This window comes from Myiozetetes cayanensis, unplaced genomic scaffold, assembly GCF_022539395.1.
Source record: "Myiozetetes cayanensis isolate MyiCay16 unplaced genomic scaffold, myiCay2020 scf19, whole genome shotgun sequence".
In the NCBI taxonomy this organism is placed as follows: domain Eukaryota; kingdom Metazoa; phylum Chordata; class Aves; order Passeriformes; family Tyrannidae; genus Myiozetetes; species Myiozetetes cayanensis.
This window is the reverse complement of record NW_026087400.1, coordinates 13633642-13649427: the sequence shown is the minus strand read 5'-3', so window position 1 is coordinate 13649427 and position 15786 is coordinate 13633642. Positions and strand designations below refer to the sequence as shown.

The window sequence follows — 15786 nt, the reverse complement described above, 5'->3', positions numbered from 1 at the left end:
GCAGTGTCCATGCCCATGCCCATTCCTCCCTGCAGGAGCAGTGTCCATGCCCATGCCCATTCCTCCCTGCAGGAGCAGTGTCCATGCCCATGCCCATTCCCTCCCTGCAGGAGCAGTGTCCATGCCCATGCCCATTCCTCCCTGCAGGTGCAGTGTTCAGACCACGACAGCGATGGCTCCCATGACCTGATCGGTGCCGTGCAGACGACCCTGGTGCAGATGCAAACAGCTGGCCCTGGCTCCCCGGTGAGCATCCCCAGCCCCTGCTCACTTGGGCCAAATTCAGGCCTTCACAAACGCTTTTTAATATTGGCCTCGGGCACACACTGTGAGTTGTTCCCTCCAAACGTGATTATTTCTGTTTGTATCTAAGCCAACATCTGGGAAGAATGGTGTGGGAATTACATTTCTTTATTTTCTTTGGGTTCTGTTACAGTTCCTGTTTTTAAAGGCATCCTTGATCCTGTTGTCTGCTGGTTGCCAGCCACTTTTCCCAGCAGTTCAGCCTGCTTTGGCCTCTTCTGAGTCCAGTGGAAATAAAAGTGCTTGTTGGGGCTGTTACAGAGTCCAGAGGCACAGCTTGTTTGTGCTGGTCACCCTCCCAAGTGCTCTGGTGGCCTTGCCAGTTAACAGAGAGCAGGGTCCTTCCAAGGGACACTCTTCTTACCTTGCCTTGGCCATCCACTGCAGAATAGATCGAATCCCCTGCTGGTGCTGTTGTCTGCAGTGAAAACCTGACGTCTCATTCTCATGGGGATGTCTCACCTGAGTTCAGGTAGATGTATTGCACACAGGACATAGCCCAAGACTACTCCACGTGCCAGCCAGCTTGATTTTTGTGGCCATAAACTAAAGCTGGTAGAAGGTTCTTGCCTTTTTCCATGGCCTGTGTGAGTTCAGAACTAATGTGAGTGAAACCAAGTACTGGGAACCTGTGGCCTGGCTTTTTTGGCCTCCCCACCCCAAGATTTTGCCTCCTCTGCCCAGTGCTGATGGCAAAAGTATCCCATTTAGTTCATCAGATAGCAGCCAAAGTAGTTGCAGACCTTTTTAAAATTAAATTTCTGAATTCTGCTGGGTATTTGGGTAACTCTGAAATTGTGTGATGTTTGGCACTGTTCTGTTTCCATAATTTGCTCTGCTGTAAGTGCAGATATTTTGGAGCTTGATTCTTCCGTGCTTGCTTTCTGTAGGTGGAATTTGAATGCATTCATCCTGAGAAAAAACAAAAGAAAAAGAGCTATAAAAACTCTGGCATTATTAGGGTAAAATCCTGCAAGGTAGGAAGACTTTTGTTGGGTTTTTTTTTTTGGCTTTTTTCTATCCTGATCATAACAAAATGAGTGGGTGTAACACTGCCTGTCTGTTCCTCTAGATTGAGACAGAATATTCCTTCCTGGACTACGTGATGGGAGGCTGCCAGATTAACTTCACGGTGAGTCATTTCCCCACTGCCTGTCTTGGTGGATGACAGGACGAGCACTGAGGTTGTGTAGTTCTGCTGGCAGCGTCAATGACTGCAAGTGCAGTGTGAGTTTGCGGTGATGGAGTCTGCAAAACCCAAATGATAACTATATTTTTACTTTTTGTGATCAAGTAGCACTTTAATGGAGCTCAGGCTTCTTAAACTTCTTCTGAGAAACTGGTTCAGTCTGTCAGTGGGAAGGATTACTACTGCTTAAAAATGCCTGTACTCCAGTGGGAAAAGGGGTGCAGGCTTGTGTGCCTGCTCCTGTGTAGAGCTGCTGGATTTCTGGATGTGGTTAGTTCTTCTCTGTGCTTGTGGTGACGTGTCAGTGACTTGCTGCCATCATCTTGACTGATTAGGTGGGTGTAGACTTCACTGCCTCCAATGGAGATCCCAAGTCACCAGATTCCCTTCACTACATCAGCCCAGATGGGATAAATGAGTACCTGATTGCCATCTGGAGTGTGGGAAGTGTAGTCCAGGATTATGACACGTATGTAATGATCCTGAGTGCCCTAGTCACCTCACCAAAACTGTCACAGCAGATCACTGCTCATAGTTTGTTCCAGACTGTAACATTTTAGTGACTGAGGGGCTGCCTTTCCTTGGGGGAGATCCCTTAAGGAGCTGCTGCTGTTTCCTCTTGCTTCTGTCAGTGCCAGGGAGGGCAATGGCAGCCCTTCATAATTTGGTGTCTTTGCTTGACTCCTGCTCTACCCTGGGTCTCTCTGCTGCTTTAGCTGCTCACTGCTCCCTTGTTGCTGATGGTGCATTGCAAACATGACTGTTTCATTTGATTCAGTGGGAATATGTTTGTCTGCTCTGTCCTGTGACCAGCCTGGGGTGGGGTCTGGCTTTTCTCCTGCTGCTTTCAAATCTCCTGGGACTCCTGTGAGGGCTGTGCTGAAGTAAATTCTGCAACTGTCAAGCCCAAGCCTGAATCCCTTGGGTACCTGGTGCCTGGCCATGGGCAGCTTGATGATGTACCAATTCCTTATAGCAGGAACTCAGTCTTGGTCTCCAACTGCTTTCTTAGAATAAAACAGAAGAGTGAGTCACTAAAGAATTGCTCTTTCTCATTTCTTGTTGTTGTCCTTTCTTTCCAGGGACAAGCTGTTTCCTGCATTTGGGTTTGGAGCTCAGGTTCCTCCTAGCTGGCAGGTAGGGCCTTCCTGACACTGTGCACTTGCTCTGTCTGTGTTTGCATTCCCTTTTGACATTGTTTGTCATGTCCCCTTTCTCAGGTATCTCATGAGTTTGCGTTGAACTTCAACCCCAGCAACCCTTATTGCCCAGGTGAGGACACCTCTGTTAATAATGTCCCTGAGAGGGGCAGATCTTTGAAGGGTTGTGTCTGTGAAAATCAGATGCAGCACTGCTGCACCAAGGCATGAGGCAAACTAGATTTACTCTCACCTGGATGCTGACAAGAGCAGCTGTGTGTTGTTGCAGACTTCAGTGAAGGGGTCTAGGTTTAATTTGATTGTTAGTCTGTACTAAAGTTTTTGTTGCTTCAGCTTGGTTACTTCTGCTGGGTTCCAGGTGGCAGTGGGTTCAGCTCAGCAGTGTGCCTGGGCTCGTCACACTTCCAGAGCCACCATCTGCTGAGGCTGTTAGAAACCAGGGTTAATTGACAGCAGTGGCAAATGAAGCTACACTGATACAAGCCAGGAACAGGCCAATTTAGATGGATCCAGAGAAGAATATGTACCATTTGAAGTCAGACTTGAAAAAAAATTTTGTTTAGTTAACCTCAGAAAAGCTTCTTGTGTAGAAGAACCTTAGGGATTGCTGTTTCTGTTGCAGAAATGTTTGAATCCTGAATCAGAGATTGTTGTCTAACCTCCACACAAGGAATAGGAAAAGTTACTGTTCCAGAGAGCTTCTGACCTTGTTGTCTAATTAGACCATAAGCAATTAAACAAGGGAAATTGGTTGACGAGGTAGAAAGGACAAGGTAAACGCAGTCCTGCCTCTGGTCTTCGTGTCCCCAGTTACCTCACTGGTGTTGGTGACCAACAGAGCCAGTAACGCAGTCCCTCTTGGGGGGCTGTTGATTGTCTGGGCCAAGGGGGTGCCCTCCATGCATTCCAGAAATCTGCATTGCCCACAGCTCACTGTGCTGCTTTCCCAGCAGATGTCAGGATGGTCCAAGTCCCCCAGCAGGACAAGGGCCGGCGAGTACGATGCCTCCTGTAGCTGGAGCAGGAAGGCTTCATCAACAGGCTCCTCTTGATCAGGTGGCCTGTAGTAGCCTCTAACCACAAAGTTCCCTTTGTTGTCTCAGTCTCTGATTTTTACTCACAGGCTTTTGACCTGCTCATGGTTGTTCTTCAGAGGCAGCTCTTCACACTCAGTCCACCTCTTGATGTAGAGAGCAACTCCTCCAGCTGTCCTTCCTCCCCTGTCCCTTCTGAACAGCCTGTAGCCATCCATTGCTGCACTACACCCATTGGATTTGGCCAATGTTACCAAGTGTCAGTAATGACAACAAGGTTGTAGTTTCCAGCAGCATGGGTGGCTTCCACCTCCTCCTGCTTGTTGCCCGTGCTGAGTGTTGCTGGTGTGACAGCTGTCTCACCTTCCTAGAGCAACAGCCCTTAATTCCTTCGAGATAATTTTCTGGTGTTTTTTTCCTGTTGGTTTTTATTACCTTAGGAGTTCCTGGCTCATCTCTGTAAGAGTAGAAGTGTGTTGCACATTCCAGAGTCAGGGGGGTATAGATGCATTTCAGCTGGGCGATGAATTTCACCCCCAACACTGGCATGCCACCCCTAGGCTCTTCTCTGCCGAGCCTGCTCTTATCCCCTCCCTCCTTCAGACCCAAGTTAAAGCCCTCTCAGTCAGCCCTGCCAACTCACAGGCCAGAATCCTGAGCTTTGTGATGTTAGAGGCACAAAGAGTGACATGTGAGGAATGTAGAATGGGGGAGAAATGTGCAAATCTGATCTCTGCAGCTGTCCACTGCTTCCATCTCTGTGCTGCTTGTATTTCCTGTTATCTCGCTGCTTATTTGCCCTTCAGGAGTTCACGGCTGTGTGAGTTATCCTTTATTTAGTAATGCTTGTAAAATAACGACTGGAAAAATCGTGGGGCTCATGTGGCAGGTTTGCTTCCTTGTGTTGCAGGGATCCAGGGCGTGGTGGATGCCTACCGCCAGATCCTGCCTCAGATCCGACTCTACGGGCCAACCAACTTCTCTCCCATCATAACCCACGTGGCAAGGTTTGCAGCACACTCCATGCAACAAGGAACTGCTGCAGTGAGTGCAGGGCCTTTCCTGTGGATCTGCTTTGGGTTGATGTTTCTGTTTTCCATGTTTACAATGGGATAGAATGGAATGGTAGAGTGATGTTTGTTATCTTCCCTCCTTAGAATCCCAGGTTTGGTCCTCTGTTACCAGCCCACAGAGAGGCATTTCTTACATTTCTGAGAGTATTTTTTAACCTTCACAACGCTTTGGGGGGGGATCTTCTCAATTTTCATTGGGCGTTAAAGATCCCTACTTTTTCTTTCAGATTGAAAGCTAACTATTTAAATAATCTGTCAGCAGTGGGGTACAAAAACAGTAACCCTTGTGCTACCTGTGTTTTGGAATTGGAAATTCAGTTTTCTCTTATTTTCATTGTGTTCCCCTCATTTTAAGCCCGTAGATAGCTGCTATAAAACACCAATTGCTCATTTCAGAAACAGGTAGTACACCTTAGTTTCTGGAGAAGGACGGAAATTTTAAACACTTTGCCATACTAATGAGTGTGAGATACTTCTTTCTTTCTAGAAAAGTATTCTTGCCCTCACTTATCTCTAGAGTGTCTTTGTCTCATGTTATTTGTCATTGCTGTGTTTTGAGATTTCTCACACTTAGAATACTTATAATTTAAATTTAAATTATTGGTAAAAAAAAAAGGTTTTTTGAGTTCCACTGCAGGGATAATAAATATCTTTAGCCTTTCTGAGATGTTAGTCAGTAAAGCAGCACCCATCAGTGAATTTTGTATGTGTGGATGTAGTAGTACTTTTCATCTCCTAGTACTTTTTGCCAGTTGATGTAACTGTTCTTTATAAATTGAACTTAATCCTTTATCTTTATTCTAGTACAGAGGAAAGCTGAAGTGCACACAGAAAATGGGCATAGGAAAAAATGGGGATAAACATAATTTTCTTTTGTCTTATCCATAGCAACATCTGATTTCTTTCTTAGCAAACTGTGTTTGCCTTCAGTTATGTAAGTTTGGTGTTGAAATACCTGACTGGGGGCTTTCTTGTGTTTTTCAGCACTATTATATCCTGCTGATCATCACAGACGGAGAGATCACCGACCTGGACCAAACCAGGCAGGCGATTGTCGATGCCTCCAAGCTGCCCATGTCCATCATTATCGTGGGCGTTGGCACAGCTGATTTCAAAGCCATGGAGTTCCTGGATGGAGACAATGGTGTCCTGAAGTCTGTGACAGGAGAGCCAGCTGCTCGGGACATCGTGCAGTTCGTGCCCTTCCGGCAGTTCAAAAATGTAAGTTGTTAAACAGAAGGGTCCTGGAGCCAGCACTGATACATCCCAGCAGTGACCATGGTGCTGACAAGGCAGCGGGCTCAGAGTGCTGCCCGTGCTGCCCGTTCCCAGTGAGGGTTGAGGTGTTTGCCCTTGTGTTCACAGCCGAGAGCCTCTCGGTCTTGCAGCTTTTCCCCAAGGAGCCCTCGTTGTATCGCTGATTTCTTGTGTTATCTCTCGGCTGTCGTGGGGTTAAAGGGGATGTGCTCTCTGCTGGGATGCAAACAGTTAGGCAAGGAACTGAGATCATGTTGTCAGTCTCTGATGTTGAGTCCCAGGAGTGAGTGAACTTGAGATCAGTCTTCCCTGCTGTCATTCCTCAGCTCCTCCTGACTTCCAGGGCCAGCACTGCCATCTGCACACTGAATGGGGTTGAGTGAGTCCAGACTCACTCAGTAATAATAACAGACATTGCTGGTTGTGGGGCAGTTTGGCACTCAGGTCAGGGCCATGTAAAGGCTCTGTGAGTCTGGGGTTGAGGTGGGAGCGAGTTTTCATCAGCAGTGCTCGCTGAGACTGACTGGAAGTGCCCCTAAAGCTGTAGCAGGAAACTCTTAAAACAGGGAGTGAATGTGGCAGGTGGGGACTGCCCTTGGAATTCCCTTAGAGAGTTTCCCACTGGGCTGCCCCATCTGTTCTCTCCGTGTTTGATTTACTCTCCCCGTTCTCCCCCCAGGCTCCCCGGGAAGCGCTGTCCCAGGTGGTCCTGGCTGAAGTGCCCAAGCAGTTGGTGTCCTACTATAAATGGAAGGGGTGGCCCCCCCTGAAGCCCCCGGAAATCAAGGCCATGTAATTCAGGCTGGCCTGTCCCGCTGGGTGAGGAGCTGCCTGCAGCCACGCTCTCCCTGCCACACCACGGGTGCTCGGGGCCTGGAGATCGCACTGCTCACACCACTTCTTTCACCTGCCTGTGCTCTGAGTCTCATCTGTCCTGTTCCCAAACGGAAGAGCTGCAAATACGGGGAGAACCCCTGATTGCTGGAGGTTTTTTGTCACAGAAAAAAATGACCTTGTTGATTTTGCACCTTGCAACAGTGTCTGGTTGTGACACATCACACCAGGTGTCATTGCTGTGCTGGCTCTCAGGCTGTGCACTGAGCTGCTCACATGGCACTGCTGCAGTGCTGAGCTGCAGGGGAGAAGCGTTGCACCCCTGTTCGCTGCAACAACACTTACCATGTGCTCCTTGATAGGTGTTTTTCTTCTGTCAAGCTGCCTTGGAACTGGGGACCCTTCTGTCCTGGATGTGACCAAAGACTGTTGGTTGGATGCCTGTTGTGCCTTCCTAAAGTGCCAGTATATTTTTTACATGTAGAGATTTATTTTTAAATTTCAATGACCATGTTTTGCTATCTTTTTTTTTAATCACATTTTTCTATTAGCAAAATTTGCTTCTGTGATAAGCTTCTGCTTGGAGCCATTGTTACAGCATAAGAACATGGCACTTTGCTTATTTGTGGGGGATCAGTGAGGATTAATCATTAATTAGTGGGATGGGGTGGGATTAATGAGTCACATTAGTGTGACTTAAAAAATTCAGCAACTGGAAACACTAAAGTGAGGATGCTTTGAGTCATTTCATTATGTCACACAAGTTACAAAATGAAGAAGTATCTGTGGAACTCCAGAGGAGGTGCTTCCTTGTCCTTGGGAGTGTGAAGTGTGTACTGCGTGATCTGGGGACTGGAGGTGACAGCAAAGCACAATTGCTTTGAGCAATGGGATGTGATGGTTCATTTCAATATAGAGATAAAGAAACCTGGGCTTGTCATTGCACTACAAGTGGTCATCACTTCCAGTTACATAAATCAGTAATCTGCTTTGACTTACATAACATGTCTGGACTCTTATTTCCTTCCTGGACTTCTCTTTTTGCTTTCCAGCAATGTGGCTGGTGGTGTTTCAGCATCTGAGTGAGCCTAGGTTGAGTGTGATCCAAAACCAAAGCAGAACCAGTTGTCCATCATTGTTAATTTTGTTCCCTGTTAATCACTGACTGCTGAATCCTGAGCCCTGTCCTGCAGTAAGACAAGCTGTTTCTTCACTGTGAAATTATGAAAGAACTTGTCTGTTCTACATGATGACCCCTGAAATGGTGAGAACATGTTGGCACACTGCACCAATGATCCAGACCCTGAGACTGGTTAAGTTACAAACCTGTGTGAAGGCAGAACCTGGGGTTGAAGTCTCACCCTAAACTAGGCTAGTCATTCTGGATGGCCTCTGCCACCAAAATACCACTACATACTGTGTCTGAAGGGCTGTGGGGCCAGGACCACTGCTAGCCAGGATGAATCTGTGCCAAGTCTTCTCTGAGAAACTGCAGTGTGATGGGGAACATCCTTTACTCGTGTTTTCAGCTGCTTGCAGCCTGTAGACAGAGCTCTCCTTCCCTGTGTGGTGCCTACAAGAAACCTAAGGCTGTTTTCGTGTGTGTGTATATTTTGAAACCCATTTCACCTCTCCTTTTGAAACCTCTGCCAACTCCCACTCGAAGAGAGTGAATGCTCTGTGTCTGCACTCTGAGGAGTGAAGTCACTGTTCTGAAACTCACTGAGGGGTTTCCAGGTGCTGGACTCACTGGTGGTAGGAGAGACCTTTCCTGCTTTGGGGAGGAATAGGGCAAGATGTGGCAGAGGCAGGTCTGAGGAGCTACTCCCCCCTGTGGAAGCAGAACAGAATTTGGAGGAGATGCTCTTTATCCACAAATAAATGGCTGAAATGTGAGCAGGAAAAGGGGCACAAGTCCTGCAGTTGTCACTTGAGAACAAGAGCTGATGGGTGTGGGCCCAGGTGAAAAGCCTTGGGAGGGTCAAGCTTGGAAGCTGCTGACCTGGCAGGACAGAGTTTTGTCAGTTTTCTCTCATTCTTGGCTCTCCTCAGGACCCCAGGTTTTAGAGGAAGTGCAGCACTTTGGAAGGCTGGCAGGTCTGTCTGCTGCCACGTGCTGCCCTGGGTGTAGCTGGAATGCAGACTGATGGCATGGCTGTCGCTGGAGTTAGAGGAGAGGTCAGGGTGGAGCTCAGGTTGCCTTCCTCAGGAGAACACAACACTGTTCTTGCTCAGTGCCAGCACCTGCTCTGCCCACCCCAGTCACTGTCTTGGTTTATCTCTGTGGTGAGCACGGGGAACACCCCAGAAGTCTCTTTACCCTGACTAAGACTGAACAAACACCCTTGGACTTGTGATCCCCAAAGGTATTTCAGCCTCAGGGCTTTGTATAAATCAAAAGCTGTTGCAGGAGCTCGTGGGGGTGTTCCTCTTGCTTTCTGGACATCTGACAATAAATACTGGTGACATCTCATGCCAGGCTCTGCCACACTACCTGATAGCTCCCTCCTCTGTGGGAGATCAGGCTCCATCCCCTTTCTTTGCCCAGACAACTGGTTGGGCTAATGGCCTTCCTTGGGCTCTGAAACATTTGGTTCCCCCAGACTGTTGTGCTAAAAAAACGGCACTGTCTTCATGCTCCAGGTCTTTTGAGGAAGCCACACAAACTCCACTGGGAGATGCTGTCTGTTGATCAGCCTTGAGCAAGTGCTGGATCCTCTCAGCAGCAGCATACTTTAGTGGTCTGGATGTCTCACTAAACTGCCTAAATTGCACTTCTTGCCCCCCTCCAGCCATGACTGCATGTGGGGTCAGCACACTGAGCCTTCTGTGCTGCTCTAAACTGATGGGCTCTCGTGTTTGGGTTCACTGAAGTCGTGCTGAGTGCTGCCAGCCTGCTGTGTTGTGTTGCTGCACGGTGAAGCTGCATCCTCCCACCCCGGCACTCTTGACATGCTTCCACCGCCTCCAGCACCGCTTCCCCGGTGCTCCAGGAAGTGCTTGTGCAAGAGGGGAATAAAGAGAATATCCGCAGGGCTTGCTTTGAAGCAGCTGGCATTGAACAGCTATGATTCACTCCTTGGTGTTTGTGGAGCTGGCTGAGCCACCCTGGCCTGCTGCAAGGCACCCTGTACGGTGTGTGTGCAGGTGGGTGTTTGCTGCAGGCTGCTGAGAGAGAATCAGAACCCCGGGAGAGAGAAATGCTCTCCAAATTCTGCTCAGCTCAGGATTGATTGATTGCTTTAATCTGGCCTAAATCTGTGCTCTGTAAGGGCTCTGGCGTCCCTATCATCTCTCGTGCAGGTGAGATGAGCTGTCTCAAACCCAGGGGGTGCAGTGGGGAGCATAGCGTGCCCCACCTCTCCCTCCTCCCTTTGCTGGTGCCCTGTGGAGCAGCTGAAGCTCCTGCCCCAGTGTCTGTGGACCTTGGTGCTTGTCTGTGCCCTGCAGAGGGCTGGCAGCTGGGCTGCAGCCGCTGTCCCCGACTGCTCTGGCATCCCCTCTGCTGCACAGCCCTCGACTCCCTGCTCGGTGGCTGCTGAGCACCTGCTGTCTGCTCATGTCAGGGGAACCCAACCCTCCCAATCTGAGGGCTGCGGTGAGCGGCCCCGCGAGCTGCCCTTTCCACCCTCCCTCTGTTTGCTTTGGAGGGTTTTCACCACAGGAGCCGTGATTTTGAGCCGGAGCAGGTGCAGGGCTGGGGTGGCTGAGAGCAGAGCCGGGCTCTGCCCTCGCCGCAGCGCTTGGACCGGTGTCTCCCAGTCCTGACTTCGGTCCCCAGGCGTCAGCCCCGAGCTGGAGCGGGGCCGTGTGAGGGCGATATTCCCTTTGCCGTTTCCAGCCCGGCAAGGGGGAGCACCTGCTGCTCCCCGGCCCGCGCAGCGCGGGGCTCCATCAGCCGGGGTGAGGGAGGCACAGCCAGGGCTGCCCCCGGCCGCGGGTGCCGGGGCGTGGAGCGGCCGAACCGGCTGGGCGAGCCGGCTGAGTCACGGCGGGCGGAGCGGGCTGGGCGGGGGGCAGCGCTGCCGGCCCCCATGGCGCTCAGCGCCCGCGTCCGCAGGCTCTGCGGGCTCCCGGGACGCGGAGAGCGGCAGGTGCAGCTCAGCTTCAGAGGTGGGCTCCGGGGACGGGAGGGAGGGAGGGAGGGAGAGGGGCTGTCCTCCCCTGCCAGCACCTCACGCCTCCCCTCTCCTTCTCAAGGCTTCACCCAGAAGACGAGGAAGGTCCGCTGTGGCCCAGAGGCCGTCTTCGAGGAGGTGAGGGAACCGGTCACACGTAGAACCCGAGGGACGGGGGTGGGACAGGTCAGCGTCTCGGTCATAAAGTCACAGGTTGGTTTGGGTTGGAAGGGACCTTGAAGATCATCTAGTTCCAACCCCCACGCCGTGGGCAGAGATACCTTCCACAAGACAGTTTTCTGGGAATTTCTCTGCTGCCTCGTTGCTCTGCTCTGCTCAGGGAGGCAGGTGGGTCCCTCACTGAACAAGCTGCAGGAGCTGACACTCAGGGAAGTGGTAAACCTGCCTGGAAGCCTGGGCACACTAAAGCCAAAGACAAAGCCCTTCTGCCCTCAGAAGTCCAGATTGTCACTGCAGTCGATGCCTCATGGGACAGGAGTGGGCAAGGGGGGATGCAGGGATGGCCTGGCCTGGAAAGCACGTCCACCTCTCCAGTACCACCTCCCTGAAGGCTGTGACAGCCCAGCTGTGCTGCACCAGTGGGTGGTTCCCACCTGTCCCTTGCTCGATCCCAATGCCAGTGTGCTTCCTGGGGAAAGCTGGAGAAGGCTGGGGGGCAAGGGGAGCAGCAGCCGGTTTGGGAGTGCTGTGAGTCGAAGCTTTAGGGTGCAGCTTTGCCATGAGCCAGATGACTCCCTGCCTGGGTGGTCTCTTCTCCCCAGGTGCCTCTGTACCTTCCTATGTCCTGTCTCACTCCATAGCCTGTCAGCTCAGGGACTCCAGTAGGCACAAGCATCCTTCTCTTTCCAGGGTGATGCTGCTCTGGCTTCTTTAGCAGCTGACTTGTGCTGCTGGAGGGGCTCTGGTCTGCCTGGCCAGCAGGAAAGTAACTCCCCACCACGGCTGCTTTTTGTTGTGCCCATGGACTTGGTCACCTCACAGGGGACCCAAGGAGCCACCAGATGGGGGAAAGTGTGGCTGGGAATGAGTTGTCATCCCTTCCTGCTCCCTTTGTTTGCAGCTCTTTCGCTGGCCTCACTATGGAAAGCTCATCATGGGCGAAATGCTGTCCATTAAGGTTTACAACTGCAGCAAGGTTTTCAGTAACAGGTGGGTCCTTTGGTTCTTGAGATGACCAGTAGAGGTGGGGGAGGACACATACTGGGCTTTAGTTACATTGTTCTCTGGAAATAGAAAACGTTTATTGAAAGCCTGATGGAAGAAAGATGAGCAGGATGCAGGTTATAGAGCAGGGAGGGAGCTGGTTGTTCTGGTGGGGCAGCAGTGCTGCATATATCAAGTTAAATAAGGGGAATGATTTAGTTGTGCCAGCAATAACAAGGACTACCTAAGGATCCAGATCCAATCCTCAGCTGAGACAAAATGATAGAGCTACAGGGGCAGGACTTGCAGCAGACTGGGGACCTGCTCTCACCCTGAACATCCACATGGTGGCTGTGACCATGCTGCACCCAAATTCAACATACCTGCCCTTGGGGAAGAGCCCTGAACCCGTGGTGATATGGTTTACCTTCAAAAAGACAGCAATTCGAATTTAAAGGACAGCCAGAATTTAAAATTCTAGGTGGCACAGACACAACACTGTGAACTCAGTGGCTATTACAGCAGTTGTAAAACACTGCAGGGAAAGCCTCGAATAGAGATGACCAATTGAGCAGTGGTGGTGGGGCAAGAAAGGCAGCAGAGGCAGGTCCTTCAGGAGCTGAGGATGCAGGGAAAGGTGCCAGCTCTGATAAGCAAAATGTAAGAACTGAAGGGAAATGCACAGGGAACAACTTTCTAGAAGCAGCTAATAATACAAAGCTTTTCAAACAAAACCTTTTACAAACCTTCTCTGCCAAAGAGGGCGTGGAGGAAACAGAGGAGCACAGCACATGCAAGACACAGAAGAAACCAGAGCAGAAAGTGTGGCAGAACGCTGTGCCACTGCTTCCTGGATGCTTTCCTTATAGGAACTGGCTCAGAAGAATTGTCTCTGACTGAAATGTCAATAGAAATCTCTACTGGACAAATAGATAACATAAATGGTAACAAGTCAATAGGACATGACAGACAGCATGGAACAAGGGATTCCGTTGGGAAATGAGTGGGCTGACACTGGCAGCGTATCCACACACACCTCTGCTGCCGGGTGTAACGGCAGGTGACAGAGTACAGTTCAAAAGCAGTTGGTCTGTGCACTGAGAAGCCCTGGAATAGGTGAATTTTTGGCCCAACTTGCAGCTTGTGGCTGTAGTTTTATGTCCTATTTCTGTATTTCCTTGTGTAAAGCCTCTGTTTCACAGTTTTTCTGGGAAGAGTCATCCCAGCCCAAACACAGGCTGGCTCCTGGGAAGCCCGGCTCTGCTGAAGAATTCCCTCAAATTCTCCGGGAATCTGGATCTGCACGAGCCTTTAACCACCAGTGGCAGCTGGGTTGTGAGGAGCTGCCTGGGCAGGGCTGGGGTGGAGGCAGGGCCTGCTGCAGGGTGGGTTCAGGTGTTTGGGTGCCAGTGCAGAGCACTGCAGGGAGCTGTGAGGGGCTGGGAGAGCGGCGATCCCGCTGCTCCCCGGGGTTTGGCACTGGTGCCGTGCCCAGCGGTGCTGCAGCCCCTGTTCGTGTTCCAGACTGCTCGGTACCCTCATCCTCAGCCTTCAGCACCTCGTGACGGCTGGGAGGCTGATCCTGCGGGAGTCCCTCGTGGACAGGAACCACAGCATCACCAGTGTAAGTCCTCCAGGAGCAGCCTGGCTATCAGCGAGCAGCAAGGCTTTGTGGGAAACCTCACATGGTGCTTCCCAGGTGGATTTGGGGCCGAGGGAGAGTCCAGGGTGCTGTTTGAGCTGGGAAGCGCTGTGGCATTTGTGCTGTGTCTGCACACTCACAGCCACTTCACACCCACCAGGTGGTTCCTGGGAGCATCCAGAAATGCGTGGGGTGGGCTGGGGGCCCTGGAGATCTGCCGAGGGCCTGGGTGAGCAGAGGGATGGTCAGTGAGACCTCCCCGGGTCTGGGGTGGGTGCAGGAGGTGGCGTCTCATGTGCCCCATGCATGGTTACGGGCAGGGCACAGAGCAGAGGGGGGATGGTGGGCTGAGGTGGAAGGTGGCAGGGTGCCTTGGGACCCCCAGGGGGCTTTTGGGTTAAACACTAGCACTGCCTGGGTGGCTTAGTGGGTATCTGGGGCAGTGAGAGAGGCTCTAATATCTGACTGCCCCTCAGCTCTGCAGGTCCCACTCTCCTCCCACTCTGGCACCAGGGCTCACTGGGCCCTTTGTGCTTGTAGAAAATGAACACTGCCCTAAAATGAGCTGTTTCCTACCAGCAGGGTGTGGAGGCACAGTTCAGTGGGTGCTGGAGAGCCAGAGCTTTGTGCCAGGGTGGTGAGCAGGGTGGGAAGAGCAGAGGCAGAGGCCTCAGTCCTGTGTCCCTGTTTGCCCTCCCCGTGGGCAATGTGATTCAACCCCATGGTGGCACGTGGGATGCAGCTTTGTGGCCACCAGACCACGAGCCTGAGTGGCACAGGGACAGCTTTTTTGTGTTGCTGGGCTGCCTGGATCACAGAGCAGGTCCAGGTGGGAGCTGAGCATTTCCAGGATGATTTTTAGCTCACTGGATAAACGTTCATGCCAGCAAAGAGACAGGGACTACACTCAGCCTTTGGTGCTGGTCTGAGGGGACCCCACTGTAAGGACAGAGCTGCCCTTCAGCCCAGCCCTTTGCCCCTGGCTGCCTCTTCTCTCGTGCTGATGAGCTTTCCCAACCAAAACCCAACCACAATGGGTTAGTTTTGGACTGTGCAGTCCTGGCTACACAAGAGCAGAGGGACAGAAATAGGGCAGGCAAGAGTGGGCAGCCATCCAAGAGCAGGCTGAGACCCTCCTCCTCAACTCAGCTGGGAACAGACATGCCCCCAAAGGAGAGGCTGTTTCAACCACTGCTTCTTGTGGGAAGTGGGAATAAAGCCACCAGTCTTCTTGCTGCTCCGAGTCTTGTGCTTCTCTGGGACTTGAGTTATTCACACCCTTTTTTCTCCTGGTGTTTTCAGCTTTTCATCCAGCTTTATCTCAGGCTTCTTCACCATCCAGCCTTTGCTGCTGCCTTTCCCTGTCACTGTACTACAGTTTTCTTGGGCTGCATTTCTCCTCCCAGAAATGAACCTCATCTGTGTATCCCTTCAGCCTACTAAGGAGTGGCCTCCTCCATGCCTGTGATTTTGGCCTCTGCTGGGAAATTCTGGAGTGTTTGTGTTAGTTTGAGGTCAGGCTGGCCACCTTCACACCCCGGGATTTCAGCCCTGTGCTGTCAGTGCCGATGCCCAGCGTGCTCTGTGCTCCTCTGGCTGTCCTTCCCTCACTGGCACTAAATTGATGTCTCCTATGATGCAGACTGTGGGTGTTCTGATGGCTTCTGCAGCATTTTAATCCAAGCTGTCCTGCCTGGGGATGCTCTGCCAGCTGTCTCGTGCCTCCCACAGAGAGGCTGCTCTGCATGGCAATCTGCAGGGCTCTCCCCACTTCTCCTGTTGAAAATGCCTTGAGGCAGCTCTCAGGGGCCTCTTTGTGGTGTATTTTAGATTTGGAACCTTGAGCCAGCTTTTATTCAGTGAATCTTGGAGTTTGCGAGTCTGTAGAGGAAGGAGTTTGGTTATGTCTAGCTTGTTGATGGAGGCAGAAAAGGGGAGCCTGGTATGAACAGGCTTCTTGTGGGGTTATCAGCCCCTTTCTTCCACTTCTTTCCACCAGCTCCTCACTTCTT

At 51.3% G+C, this 15786-nt stretch overlaps 2 protein-coding genes across 6 annotated transcripts in view; both read left to right on the top strand.

Annotated features, from left to right (window-relative positions):
* Positions 1–7853, top strand: part of CPNE1 (copine 1) — a 40816-nt gene extending 32963 nt beyond the window's left edge. For all 4 annotated transcript variants that reach the window (XM_050313420.1, XM_050313419.1, XM_050313418.1 and 1 more), the window contains 9 exons: positions 148–246; positions 1194–1280; positions 1376–1435; positions 1828–1961; positions 2575–2629; positions 2713–2764; positions 4597–4730; positions 5744–5980; positions 6696–7853. In XM_050313420.1, coding sequence (XP_050169377.1) covers positions 148–246; positions 1194–1280; positions 1376–1435; positions 1828–1961; positions 2575–2629; positions 2713–2764; positions 4597–4730; positions 5744–5980; positions 6696–6812 — 975 coding nt within the window. In that variant the 3' untranslated portion in view covers positions 6813–7853. The remainder of the gene's footprint in view (positions 1–147; positions 247–1193; positions 1281–1375; positions 1436–1827; positions 1962–2574; positions 2630–2712; positions 2765–4596; positions 4731–5743; positions 5981–6695) is intronic.
* Positions 7854–11057: 3204 nt separating this feature from the next.
* Positions 11058–15786, top strand: part of LOC126639299 (fer-1-like protein 4) — a 35056-nt gene continuing 30327 nt past the window's right edge. For both annotated transcript variants that reach the window (XR_007628773.1, XM_050313990.1), the window contains exons 1-3: positions 11058–11106; positions 12050–12138; positions 13657–13756. Coding sequence is in view for 1 of the 2 variants with exons in the window: in XM_050313990.1 (XP_050169947.1) it covers positions 12083–12138; positions 13657–13756 (156 nt within the window). In the remaining variant the exon portion in view is untranslated. The remainder of the gene's footprint in view (positions 11107–12049; positions 12139–13656; positions 13757–15786) is intronic.